This window comes from Thalia democratica, chromosome 3 (assembly GCF_965202585.1).
Source record: "Thalia democratica chromosome 3, ktThaDemo2.hap1.1, whole genome shotgun sequence".
Lineage (NCBI taxonomy): Eukaryota > Metazoa > Chordata > Thaliacea > Salpida > Salpidae > Thalia > Thalia democratica.
This window is the reverse complement of record NC_139167.1, coordinates 37009487-37024215: the sequence shown is the minus strand read 5'-3', so window position 1 is coordinate 37024215 and position 14729 is coordinate 37009487. Positions and strand designations below refer to the sequence as shown.

The 14729-nt window shown below is 24.7% G+C and overlaps 1 protein-coding gene across 1 annotated transcript; it reads left to right on the top strand.

The window, feature by feature from the left end:
- Positions 1–253: 253 nt before the first annotated feature.
- Positions 254–10537, top strand: LOC145831909 (fibrous sheath-interacting protein 1-like). Its single transcript, XM_082939263.1, has 9 exons — positions 254–424; positions 2736–2906; positions 6916–7072; positions 7685–7773; positions 7973–8098; positions 8822–8929; positions 9240–9383; positions 9520–9651; positions 10072–10537. The coding sequence occupies exons 1-9, from the start codon at positions 287–289 to the stop codon at positions 10372–10374; spliced, it is 1368 nt and encodes a 455-aa protein (XP_082795389.1). The 5' UTR covers positions 254–286; the 3' UTR covers positions 10375–10537.
- Positions 10538–14729: the final 4192 nt, after the last annotated feature.

Below are 14729 nucleotides of genomic sequence, written 5' to 3'. Positions count from 1 at the left end.
TTAATTTTTATGTAATTGGCTAAGGTGGGTAAGGGATAAGGATATAGAATATGCTGTAACATTACTTCATCTCATTTGCATATTGTTATCAAGGAAAAAACTAAACTTAAAATTTTACAACTGCATCCGACCCGATTTTAACTAGTAATGTGCAAAACTGTTTTTAAGACTTAGTTTTTTTTACCTGTTAGATTTTTTAAACGCCATAACTGTGTATACAACATTTTTATGAACAAGAAGTAACTACAGAAGCTAAAACATAACTTATGATCAAAGCTTGAGTCAAATGGAAATAAAAGAAGGTATATTTAAAAACTCTATATCAGTCTCTGAAGCAAAAAGTTTAAGCTCTACAAGAAGTACACCTAATAGTTCTAGACCAAATTCCGTTAAATCATCTCTAGAAACCTTAACCCCAGAGCTGGTTTGTTATTTGAATTTAATATACTTGTTTTAGTGAATAATTAATTTGTTTTAGTGTCTGTGTTATTAGTCTGTGTTTAGCTAAATTTAATTTAAAAAAAAAATTGTTTGTCAATGTGTATGCATCTGTGTATGTTTTCTGTTTTATAATTTGTTTTTATTTAATTTTAACTTATTTACTTTTTTTGCAGATTTTAATTTAAAGTTTTTGTTTTTATATATTTTTTGCATCACGAGTTTTAGGTTATATTTTATTTCATTTAAATAAGATTCCAAAGGTTTAATTTAAAAAAATATTTTTAACTTGATTTTGTTAGTGTTGTTCCTGTAAAACAGTTGTATGAAAATAATCTTAAAATATAAATGTATTTATTATAATAATTGTTTGATGTGCTTTGTCAACAACTGATTATATGTTCTATATGGTGGCAGTGATTGGATTGTTGTAATTGGGATTTGTGTTTTTTTTGCAGTGCCACTTGCTTGAGGATTTGAGCTTCATAGTCATAGCTATAATTGTAAATGTTTATTCTTTAAATATTTTATCCGTGAGTGTTCTCTAATTGGAGTGTCACCAAGGATTTTTGTTATTTTGTATAAAAGATATATTTAATTTCATTTATGGATGTTTAAAATTAGATATGTGCAAGGTAATTTTACATATGATGTAACGCTTTTGCCTAGAAAAAAATACTGTTGCAAAGGGTAAAGTTTAAGACTGTTTTTTTACCATAAAAATTAGTTTGGTAATTTCCTAGGATGATTTCGCACCAATATCAAAGCAAAAATATTTTACACTTTCTAATTTTACATTCTGATAAGACAAGTATAGAGTTGAAACGCTTTAAATCTAAACAATACCTTAATCATTGAGACCTTAAGGTGAATAAAATGAATTTTTGATTAAAAAAAGCTACCAATCGAGGGTAAGGGTTAGGGGTATCAGTGATAGTAAAGATAAAAATAACTAATAGATATTATTTAAACAAATAAAACTGAAAGGTAAATTAATTAAAAATCAAAACAAACTACTGATCGAGAATAAGGGTTAGGGGTAGCAGTGATAGTAAAATAATAAACTAATAAAAAATATTATAAAAAAGAAAATTAAATAATAAATTAATAAAAAAAAAAGCTACCAATCAGGAGCAAGGGTTAAGGGTAACAGTGATAATAAAACAAAAAAAAACAACTGATAAAAACTATTAAATAAAAGTTTATTGTTCAAACTTGAATAATCGTGTTCCCTATTATTCAATTTTATACTTGTCTTATCAGAATGTAAAATTAGAAAGTGTAAAATATTTTTGCTTTGATATTGGTGCGAAATCATCCTAGGAAATTACCAGTAGTTTGTTGTATCTTCACTTCAAAACAAAAAAACAATGTTATGCTCATTGATTTAAGATATTTTAACAAGAAAATAATTAAAACCTAATTAACATTTATTGTTTAGCTAAGCTTAAAAATACTTTAAAGTCATATGGGTTCAATTTTTTTTTTACTTAATTTAATACAGACTTTTATTTGAAAGCTTAGAAATGTACTATACAAAAATTAGCTCAATTAACTTTTGAGATACAGCTACAGCAAGTTTTGTAAAAGCATCCATCACAACCATTAAAAAAAGGCTGATTCTTCTGAGTTAAGAAAAAGTCACCAAAAATATATCTACTCTTTGATTTTTAAAGCAATTTACTTTAAGTTTTCAGGAAATGTTCTTTATAATATTACAAACAAGTTATAAGCAACAGATTTTTGAAAATTCAAAATAAAAAATTATGATAAAAAATTTTATCCTGTAAGTTAATCAAAATGTATTAAAGATTAGGCTGAGAAAGTTTTAAAAATGAAGGAGGAGATAAATTTTTTAGCAAAATAGTTTTTTTTAGTTTACACCTCCTATAAAGAGTTCTCTAACTTTGATTGCTTATATCTACAACATTACTTTTAAATTTTAAAGTGGCAAAAAAATTAATGACTTAGAGGTCTTGGTGGACTACAATGAAAACTGTAAAGTTCAAAAAATTCAAAATAAAAACCTGCTATTTCGCTCAAAAATAGATAAAAAGTTTTGTTTAGTAGAGATTATCAGTACTTATAGATAGTTATTCTTACAAAAGTTTTTATTTAGACAATATAAAATAAACAGTTTTGTTTGTTGTGATTTTCAAAGGCATTTTATATTTAAAACTCAATTAATCTTAAATATATTATAAACTAAGTTGTCTTTTTGTATAAAAACTTCACTAACAGAGTTGTATTACAAGTTCTTCAAGCTATGCATTTTTATTATTCTTAGTATAATACAGGTTAATAAATCAAGAGTTTCAAACTTATGCAAAAAAGTTCTTTCTTCTGACAATAAAAAAGATGAAGAAATTAAAGCTAAAAAAGAAAATGATGAAAAAATGAAAAAAGCAATTTTGAAAATGAAAAAACTAGACAAAATACTGTTAGAAAAATTGAAAAAAGAAAGAGAGGTTTGTTTTTTAAGTTCATAGTATTTAGAAAGCACTGTATAAAAATTAATTGAAAAAAAGTATTCAAAGTTAATATAAGTATTTAACATTAAAGGTATTTTGAAGTGTTTGTTTTTAAGTAAAATTATTTATTTTACAAAGTAAAGTTTTTAAAATTACAAACGTTATTAACATATATATGTGTGTGTTTTGTAAAGAGTATAGATTTTTTGAGAAATTTTGTAATGTAGTGTTGTAAGTAAGCCATTTTAATATTTTTTAATTTTATTTAGTTATTAAACTTTGTGTGTTTTAGTGCTTTAACCTTTTTTGTGTTTGTTAAAAGGGGACTAATACATTTACTTTAGACTTTATTCTTATTTTCTACATTTAAACCTGTTTTTACTGTTTTTTTTTGAAATACAGACTAAATTTTGAATTATAAGCAATCAAAATTAAAGAGTTCAGTAAGTTCCTAATAAAAGTCATAAATTTTAGAGGCAAAAAAAGACTTAAAATTTATCTCCTAGCTTCTGATAAATTGTTTAAAATGTTTTCAGTTTAGTTTTTAATTAACCCAAGAAAAATTATTTTTTGTATTTTTTAAGTCTAAATTAAACTAGAAAGTTTATTAAATGAGTTTTAGTAGTTAAAATTTTATATTTTTTTATCAGCATCATCCAATTCTTTCTAGTTTAATGAAAACATTTTTAATGTTAACTAAAAGTTAATAATTTAGAAACTAAAGATTTAAAATAAGTTCTTTTAAAAATGAAAGAGTCGATAAATTTTTAGTTAATTTTTATAAATTCCAGTAGAAACTAGCCATTAAAACTTTTATTTAACACATTTGAAACAAAACCTTTTCGCAAACATGATTATATTTAGAAAACTAATTGAGTTTTTTGTTGTGTAAACAGTATATATATTTTAAGATTTAAAGTAAGATCCAATATTTTAGTATAAAAATTAAGTATGTTCTTTACATATTTGTATAAGAATACTTTATGAGTATTTTTATAATATTTTCATACAATTTTGGGTAAAAATATAAACTTATAATTTCTTTATGCTTTTATTTGTAATAGTTTATTTAAAAATGAACTGAAATTCATTAAAAAAAGTTTTAAAGCATATTTTACTTTGTTTTTGTGTATAATTTTTGAATTATAACAATCTGTGTTTAAATCATGGTGATAAATTTACTATCTACTTTAGATAACCTATTTTGTTTAAGTCATATACTATTTTTTATTGTTTGTGTATTATGGTGTATGTTTTAGTCAAGGTTTATAGGGTTCTAGTATGTAATAATTAAAAAATATTTTTTAAATTTGATTTATTTCTTAAAAGTTGTTGAAATCCTAATTAGTAATCCTAACAAAATCTGGCTTCTTATAGATCAGTTGTTTATGTTTTTTGTAGGTTATGTCAATTAACTTCATGTTAGAAATGTAGTTAAAAAGTTAAGTAATTGTTTGCCAGTTTTTTAAATTTTCTATGAAATTGGGGTTTGTAAACTTCAGCCTGTTGGCATTTAAAAACACTTGAGTTCATTATAGTTTTTTTTTACTCTTTAACTTAATAAATTTTAAGTGTAATTTTTCGAACTAATCCAGTTGGTTTTTATGGATTAAAAAAATAAATGTGTAACTTTTGAGGTATAACATATCAAAGTTGAAAAGCTCCTTAGAATTTATCCTTAGAATAACTAAAAAAATCTTTTCTCTAACATAATGAGCAGGGTTGCCACTCGGTCAGGAAATCAGGAAAAGTAAAAAAAAAATTTAAAAAATTACAAAAGTCAGGAAAAAAGATTCTCTTCAACAAGTGTAGGGGCAGCAGATGAGAGCGATTTAAATAAAATGAAGCAAATGATTGTAACTGCCAAGAAAATGAAGCGGAATGCAGTTCAGATGAAGGAAACCATATCTTCATTAGACGAAGAGGTTGTAGTGCTAACAAAAAAACGGAGAAAAAAAGATTTAGTACACACATTTGAAAAAAACGGTATTTGATTAAGTTCTTTATTGTTTTAATGTTTTAACTGTAAAAGTTCGTTATTGTTTTAAGGTTTGAGTTGTGAAAGTTCCTTATTGATTTAAGGTCTTAATTGTAAAAGTTCCTTATATTTCGTTTTTTTTATTTAGATACATTTATTCTAGGAAATTCTAAAAAAAATTGTTCTTTATTGTTTAAAGGTTTCAACTGTAAAAATTGTTATTTATTAAAGATTTTAGTTGTGAAAGTTTGATATTAATTCAAGGTTTTAATTGTAATATTTCCTTATATTTCATTTGTTTATCTAGATACATTTATGCTAGAAAATGCTAAAAAATTGTGTCTTTTTTCAGACAAGCTGTGTTTATAAGGTGGTAATAAAAGTATTTTGCTGATAGAGCTGTATATTACAAACATCAATCATACTTAGATGGTTTAAGGCCATAGGGGGGGGGGGGGGTAAACCAGGTTTTTTACAAGTTAATCTTATTTTATAGAGTTTTTTCTGAGCTTTAAGATGCTTTTTATCGTTTTAAAAAATTCAAATTATTTTTTGAGATATGACCAGTCAAAGTCGGGCCGCATAATAGGTTCCCTATGGGAAGGGAAAACTAAAACAGCAAAAAATGATTATTTCATTTAAAATCTATCTCCTCCTACATTTTTCAAGCAATATTCTTCAAACTTTCGCAGTCTAATCTTTATACAATAACAAAAAAACGTTACTTTAGAATAAAAAAAAGTTTTGTAAAAATATATTTTTTTTGAAAAAAAACACTTTTTTTTTATTTTTGTGATAAAATTTTTATTTTTTTATATTATTAAAATTCTAAAGTAACGTTTTTTCCTTTTATTATAAGGAATATTTCCTGAAAATTTGAAAAAGATTGCTTGAAAAATGAAGGAGGAGATAGATTTTTAGTGAATTTTAAAATTTCCAAGAAAATTGACCCCGAAAAATTTGCGGTCCATACGTTTATATTGGAAAATTTTTACAAAAAATTAAATATCTCAAAAGTTAAATGATATTTTTGATTTCTATAAAAACTGGCTTGTAGTTTGTAATTAAAGCTTTCATATAAAAGCCAAAGTTAATTTTAGTAAAAAAAAAATGTTGGACCCCCCTATGGCCTTAAGTGATGTACTGGAAGTTTGATGATAGAATTCAGCAAAAAACTGTTGTTTTTAACCTTTATTAAAATTAGATTGAAAGCTTTATATAGTTTCAAGTGTTAGACTATGTATTTTAGAATAAGTTTAATTTAAGAGTTTGATTTAGAAAAGTCAGGAAAATTTTGGTAAAAAGTCAGGAAAAGTCAGGAAATTTTTCTCAGCTTAATCAGTGGCAACCATGAATGAGGCTGTATTCAAGATATTTTAGTCAAATTTTTCTTCAGTATTTTATTATTTTTAAACAGTCATTTTTAATCATAAAAAAATTCTAAAATAATAAAGTTAATGCATTGACATATAAATAAAAGTTGTGTTAATATAATTAAAAAAGTTCTTTTTTAAATTATGGTATCTTTTTGGTATACTCAATTCCCCCATGCACACAAATCCTACCTGCACACAATTCTACCTGTGCACAATTCCTACCCAATCTTCTTTCTTTTTTTATATGTATATATTTTATTGTTATCTTTTAATTATTTTATTATTTTTTACTATAACTGTTAAACCTTACTCTTGGTCAGTAAGCGGTTCTCAGATTTGATCAGGTAAGAATTTTGGCAAAGCGGCTCCTATCTATTTAAAAAAACACAAGCTCTTAAGAAATTTTAACTTTACAGGAAATTAAAAATGAAAGTGTTACTACCCCCATATGTTTGTACTATAAGATTTTGAAAAATGATGTATCTCAAGATATCATTAAAGTTTTTTAATTTGTTAAAAAGTAGCTTTAAGTTAATAGTATTTAGTTTATGCAATTAGTATTTTTCTATAAACAAATTTGTTTGCTTTTTTTCAAAAAACTTTTTATGTTTTCAACAAATTTACTTGTTTTAAAATAAGTTTCATTTTAAAGATTAAACTCCAACGTCTACAAACTGAAAGACAATTGCATTTACAAATAGCAACTAACTTCGAACAAGAAGACGGTAAAACAAGTACTCCGAGCCAAGACGTGGCCAACAACCAGGCAAAATATCTTGCTCTCTTGCCTTCACTTCCAAAATTAGAAGGTTATTTTAAAAGCTTCACAGTTTAAAATGTAAATTTAATACTAGCAAAAAATAACCACTAAGTTCCTTTAGTTGTAAAACTTTTTTTTTGATTTTATTATCTACATTTGTTGAAGACTGATCAGTTTTGCACGAAGAGACTTTTGCATGAAGGGTCATTTTTGCATACAGGGTCAATTTTACACAAGAGTAAAATAATAAAAAAAAAAAAAAAAAATTACCTACCAAGGGTTAGGAGTGATAGTGATAGTAAAAAAAGAAAATATAAGTGTAAGAAAAAAAAAGTTACCAGCCATGGGTAACAGTAATAGTTTAAAAAATTTTAAGAAAAAAAAAGTTATTAACCAAGGGTAAGGGTTAGGGGTAACAGTGATAGTATAAGAATAAAAAAAGTTCCAAACAAGTGTCTTTGTGTAAAAGTGTACCCTCGTGCATTTTTGACACTTACCCACAATTGCTATCTTTATTATTTTAAGAATAACAATTTAAAATTATGAAAAATGTATTTACTTTTAAAATAAATTTACCAGCGTATGTAAAACAGTTTAGTTTGCTGTCTTGTTAATCTACAATCTATATTTTTGTAATATTTTAATTATTGTTTTTAAACAGTGCTAATTGAACAATGTGAATCAAATTCCGATTTCAACGAACCTTTTTTTCAAACACAACTACAAGAAGATGATTTTAGTAATGAAAAAGTTAGTTTTTATTTTGTAACTTGTCTTGAAAAATTTAAGCTGGTTTTTCTTAAATTTTTAATGAAAATTGTGCCTAATTATGTAACATAATAAATTCTGATTGTTGATTGAATTAAATGGCTCAAATTTGCTACAGTTTTTTGCATTATAGTTGCATATTATTTTTAATATAAAAAACACCAATTGCTTGTTTTGACAGAATATTATCAAAAAGACTAAAAAAGAAAAGCAAAGTGTATTTAAAGATAGCAACAAAAAAAACAAAGAAAATGAAAGTGTTTCAGATAAGGATGCTACAACAGATTTCATTAAAAGAAACATAGAGGTTATTAGAACAGTTTAAAATACTAATTGGTGAAAATAGTGTTGAAAAACTTTTGTTTATGAGTACTAGTTGAATTTTTTTTACATATAATACTAAATTTAGATTTTTATTGTTAATTCTTTAAATACCTAATTTTAAAAACAAAGCAATTTGTTTAATATTTAAAGAAACCCTTCTTTTGGTTTTCTGTTGTCATTTTCAGTAGTTTATGATTTAAATATTATAAAGAAGTAAATAGGAATAAAATTATAACTTAATTTTATACTTTCATTTTACTACTTACTTACAATATGAAGTTATAATGAAAAAGAAAAAATCATTGTAATTAAAGTTTAATAAATATACTAAATCTAAGGGTTTATTAAAAGAAAATTAAATAAACATATTCAAAGTAAGTTTAAAACAGACTTTATTCATAATTTAAAAAAGTATACATAAGCTTATTTGTATTACTAAGAATCTTTTAATTGACATAAAATAAAAATAAATACATTTTAAAGCTAACAACAACAATTTCTTAACATTTTAGTTTTGTTTTTGGAGTTTCTAAATAGTGCTGAAAATTTTAAATTTAGTTCTTTCTTTACTTTATTTTAATGTTCTCTAGTAGTGTGTTTATAATTCACAGTTTTTAGAACTATGTTATAACAAAGGCTAAGTATGTGGGTTACTTTATTTTGTACCATAATAAATTTGTTATAATAAATTCAATCAATATTGAAGTTAGCCAAAGATGCTGGTAACATGGTGCAAATGACGAAAGAAGAAAAAGAAAGGTTGGCTTTTCTGTTGCAAGATATTGAGGAAAATGATGGAAAAGATTGTCTACAAGTATGCCTAGAATTTTTATCAGTCTTTTTTTTTTGATAAAAAAGTTTTAGTTAATGTAATAAACAATTTCTTTAAAAATTTTATCTTAAAAATTAATGAAAATAAAAAAACTTTGCTGTGTGTAACTTTTACATCACATAATTAAAAAACTATTTTAAGTGTTTATTAAAGTTTTAACAAATATTTTGAAAAAAAAATCAGTCGTTCAGATTCCTCAAAAACTAATCAAAGTTGTTTGGTTTTCAATGTATTAAATTCAAACTCAAATAACAAATTAAACTTTTTGTATTTTTTACAAATTTTTACTCAGGTCACGACAACCGAACATTCAGGATACGAGCCGGACTTTAAAGACAGAGAGAGGTTGGAAGAGATTAACAAAATGATAAAATTTGAAGACTTTTCTTTTGTCGACGAGGATTCTTCTGTTGTTAGCTCCTTGCCTCCGACCGTTGTTAGTTACATACAAGTTGCATGATTATAATTAAAAAGTCTCACTATTTCCAAGTTTTTTGATTTATTTATAAAGTTACATTTTTATTTAAATGGATGTAAGTAATTTTATCCAAAAAAAAATTGCTTTTTAACAGAGCGACAAGGGAGTTGATTTGAAGTCGCAATCCACTTTGAAAACGGATCTAATTGAAGTTTTTAACCATGAGAAGTACCAGGAGAATATCGAAAAAAAGCTGCAAAACCTGGACAATGAGTGGAAACAAAAGGTCAGCTAAATAATGTGCGAAGAAGTTAAATTTAAATTTAACATTGAAGTTTTTTGTAAAAGAATTGTAAAGAGTTTTTTTAAGGAATGTTTGTGAAAAAACAACAAAGAATAGGTTATTGGTTAACACAAAACACATGAATTCAAAATTAAATATACATACAGAATTTGTGAAGTTAAGGACAAAAACAATTTTAAAAGGTCTATATGTATATTTAAAAACAAGAAAATATCTTTAAAACATGCTTGCCTCTGATAATAAAACCTAATAAGTATGCACTTGATATGCACGTTTTAAACTTTTGAATAAAATTTATTTCAATAAGCAGCTCACTAGTTTTTGCACAAAATTTATTTATCATACACAAATAGAGACGACAAAAAAATCGCGAACTGAATATAAATATTTTTCTTTTATCAGTTTTCCGACGAGAAAGTGCCCAAGTTGAACGAGGAAACGTTGCAGCAGTTGCTCGCCGAGTGCAGGACTACGTCACGTGACTTTTCCGCCGTCCAATCACAATCCAGCATTTGCGATCAGAGCGGCTCGGAAGACGACTTGCGGATCGACAATGTTTTGTCACGTGATCAGCTCGACAGTTTGTTGAACGACGCGAGAAACTGCCTCGGTTTACCGACGACATCTACCGGTGGTGAAATCGAGGATGAGAATGAACTGAGTTTTGAATCGTCGGATGAAACTGGCCCTGCGCAAAACGTTTAGCTTATTGTGAACTTAGAAAAACACTTTATCAAATGTTTATTAATCAAAATTAAATTTTGCTTAGATAGTTAAGAATATAGTAAACTAATAATTTCTCATTTGTTAAATTTTATTACACCACTGTGACTTTGACAATTTTGTTTTGTATATCTTACCCATTTAAATTCATACTAGTTTTTTTTAATAAATCATTTTTGTTGTTGTTAAAATAAAAAACTTAGTTTTAATACTATAATGAAAACCTAAACTTTGTATAAAATTTCAAAACGCTTAAGTGAAACACTTTTTTTAGACTATATTTTTGACAAATTATAGCATAATAAGTTTTTTAGAATTGGTTTATATGTATAAGTGTATGTACTCTAAAAAAATCTATTTAACTTCCAATACTTTAAGATTTTATTTTCAAAACATCGTTTCACACAAAAAAAAAGAGAATATCAGCTTATCTTATTTAAACAGATTTTTTGAATAACCTTTTTCTTAAATTTATTTAATAATTCATATGATAAAAATAAATAAATAAGTCTTAATATATTTTAATAAAGTCTACGGAGTTCTTGTTTTAACTACATGATTATTCAACTTCGTGCAATTCAAATTCTTGAAAACATTTTAAGGGCCACACCTCAAAAAGTAATACATATTTAAAAAAAAAAACGGTTGTAGGTCTTATTGATAAAACTAATATTCTATTTGACTACGGACTAATTAACAAATTAAGATTTCTTAAAGTTTACTGTAACAGTTAAACATTGTATTGTATGCAATGATCTGTGAAAATAAAATCTTACTAGTCTTCTCATAGCTACATAAGTCAAAAACTTTCTATTGTTTAATTTAAAGCAAATTGCGAAATCTCTTAAACTAAAACTATAAAATTGTTGTTTGCTAACACTGTATTGAAAAAAACATCAACAGACTAATTATGTTATCAATGCCACCAAAGTGAACTAACAATTAGCCGTTGTCAATACTAATAAACCGGTACCAAACTAAAAAGCTTTTAGTTCTATAATATATGTATATAAAAAAAACACAATTGTGGTATTAAAGGTGAAAAATAGCTCTGGAAACTTACTAAGAAAGTAAACTAAAATTTCAATACTTGGTTGTTAAATTTTTCTGTATTCAGAAAAAAACAAGAAATAAAGCTTTACAGTTATATTAAGTCAGAAAATGATTGAGATATAAAATCTTTCTAGTACCGTAAAAAAGGCACTTTTATTGATTTAATTTCGGTAGAAGTATATTGTGCAGTGGCCTTTTGTCTAAAGTAGATTTGATTTTTTAATTAATGATATACTTTTTATATATCATTCAAATTCTACAGTAAAATACTTTAAGTTACGTTTATTTACGTAATTTCTGAGAATATATTACTAAGCTAAAAAAATAAGAGTTTATAAACTCTTTCATTTTTAACATCAACATCATATATTGTGAAAAAGTGTAGAAAAATAGTTTAAATAAAAATGTAAAATTAGAAGTTTTAATGCTACTTTAGTATTTATCTAATATTTATCTAAGTTTGAGAATTAACAAAACTTTTTAATTAATAATAAGCTCTTTTATGGACAGCGTAATTTTTGAAAAGAAGCTTTAACTTTTAATTATAATGATTTTGACATCTTTTACTTTAAAGGTTATAGGTATGGTTGGGTGATACTTTCGCACTAGGGGACACTTTTTTACGAGGACACTTTTGCACGAGGGGAAACTTTTGCACTGCGAAACAAGGCTGTACAAATACTTAATTTTTGTTAATTAGTTATGTTTAATAAAACTTAGATAGTTTAAAGTTATAACCTTATAAAGTTAGTGGAAAACCGTATTAAGTTTTTAAGTTCATAATTAAGTGCCAATAAAATGTTATTTTACAAATTTGGCTAATTCTCTACATAATAACTTTTTTATTAAACAGCATTTAAATTAATTATTTAAAGTTTTATGATGGTTATTCAATGTTTTGCTTTTTTGACATAATTTAACATTATGAAAACTGTTGTTCAGTCATTGCTTAGTTTTCAACACTTTTGAAAAGTTAAAAAAAATTATTTTCAAGTTGCTTAAGCGTTAAATACAAAAAGGTGTTATATATTTTTGAATACTTTTTTTATTCAAAAAACATTATTGTTTGTAAAGAAAACTCAAGCATCCATATTTCATATTTATACTTTGCTTAAAATTAGCGTTTTAACCTAGTAACTTTTTAAGAACGTTTTACATGTTTAAACTAAAAAGTACAAATTTTAACAATTACATTAAAGAAAATTAACATTATTAATGTATGATTAAAATACTAAGATAAATTTAATATTCACTTTAACAAAAAATTAATGATCTTTTATTAAAGTAGCAGTAAAACTTAAATCAATCTAATCTGAAAACTAGAGTAATCTAAAAATAAACCAATACTAATTAGCTGTATGTAAAAATTGTGACAAAACAAAATACTTGTGATTTTCAAAACTTTAAAATGGTTTAACTGTTAAAGTATTGTAGCTATATCTAAGCTTATCTAAAGTTGATAGAGTTAAGTTTTTTATAAACACTACATTGTTTACTCTTCAGCAGTTAGTGTTATTACAAACTGACAACAACATTGAATTTCATAGTCTGACATTAATAAGAAAATACTATTGTTTTTGTTAAAGTTATTTAAAGCTTTTATAAATCAAGTTTAATTCAGTTTAATGTACTTCGTTTACAGATAATAAAAAAAATTGAAATAATAATGTTTGTAAACTTTTTATATCTACTTTAAAATTTTTTCGTTTTAGCTGTGTTCTACAGTGAAAATTTTCAAGTTTTATTGTAGTAAAATAAAAGAAAGTAAAACTTATACATTAAGTTACAAACCTAAGATATCTTTATAGCGTTTTGGATTTTATTTAATAAACAGAATCAACTAATACATTGAATCTCCTCTTAACTTTTAGTCTCTTAACACCTAAACAGTTTACTTTTTTAGCTTTTATACTCACGTTTCTTAAAAACTTTATATTAACATTCGATTCTAGTCTACAAAAAATAAATCAAGTATTCAAGAAACAGAACACTATAGCTGTTAAACAAATGCTGGTTTTATAAACTTGACGAATGAATTTAAAAGTTACAAAAGTATGCTAACCTTATTATTTACATCATTAAAAATTTTCCCAATATGTTTTAACTTAAAAATTAACATTTAATCCACTTACAGAAATATATCTTTGATTTACTATATTAAATCAAATTACTCTGTAAAAATTAGCCATGAAACAAAACTTATTCTAAACGGCAAAACGGCTTGATATGGAAAACAACGGAATGCAAACGGACCCTGGAAGTATTTTTAGCTTGCAAAGAACTTAATAATACGAAACTTTTTTATTAAAACTAATGTGAGATTCGCACACAAATTTATTTTCAGTAGAAAGTGCTTTGTATTGTTATTTGAAATTACGCGGCCCGCTGACAAAATTAGTTTCCCTAACATAAGGTTAAGTTGTTAGGTAAGTGGTAACAGTTTGGTATTTTACTTTTTTAAATCGTCTCGTCGAAATATTTAGCTTTTGTCATTTTTGTTAGTACTAATTACTTTACCATCGAAATGCTTGTGATAATAAATAAACAAGGGTAAATTAAGTATTTTTTTTTGCTAAAATCTTTTTTATTTTTAAGTATAAAAATTATTTAAACTTATTTTTGTTGATACTTAGTATCAACTAAATAATATCAATGATAGTTTTTGATTTTAAGTATCATATATTACTTGTTTTATTTTACTTGATATTTTTATATAGATAAAGGTTTAAATAAGTAACTTTTTTTATTTTTGAGGAAATTGATAATAATACTTAGCTAAGTAGCTTTTCAAAACATTCGATAAAATCTAATAATAAAAATGTTTAAAACTAAACCAGAGATATCTATAAGGTACTTAATTTAAGAGGTGCAAAACTGCTACTATTTTTTAACAGAATAAGGAGCAAAAGTAAAAAAAAAGTTCTTATAAACAAAACATTATCAAAAATTAATTAAAACACTTAAAACTTAGTTTTTTAAATTATGCAAAGTTAACTTATATAGTAACTATTTTAAAAAGTACAGGTATTAGCTATTATATAATGTCAAAAGAGTAAACTTTGTTTCAAAATTGTAATGTGCAGTTTTGCTTGGGTACTAGGTGAGTAACTTATCAATGGTCCTACTTTGATTAATCTAAGCAACTTATAAGTTTTTGTTTACTTTATGTGAATATTTATTGCAATGTTTCCACAAATGCTAAAAAGGATGCTTAAAACAAAGAACCATTTTTATTTATATTTTGAATAATGTAAACTTTTGAATAGTAATTTGTTTTAAGTAAT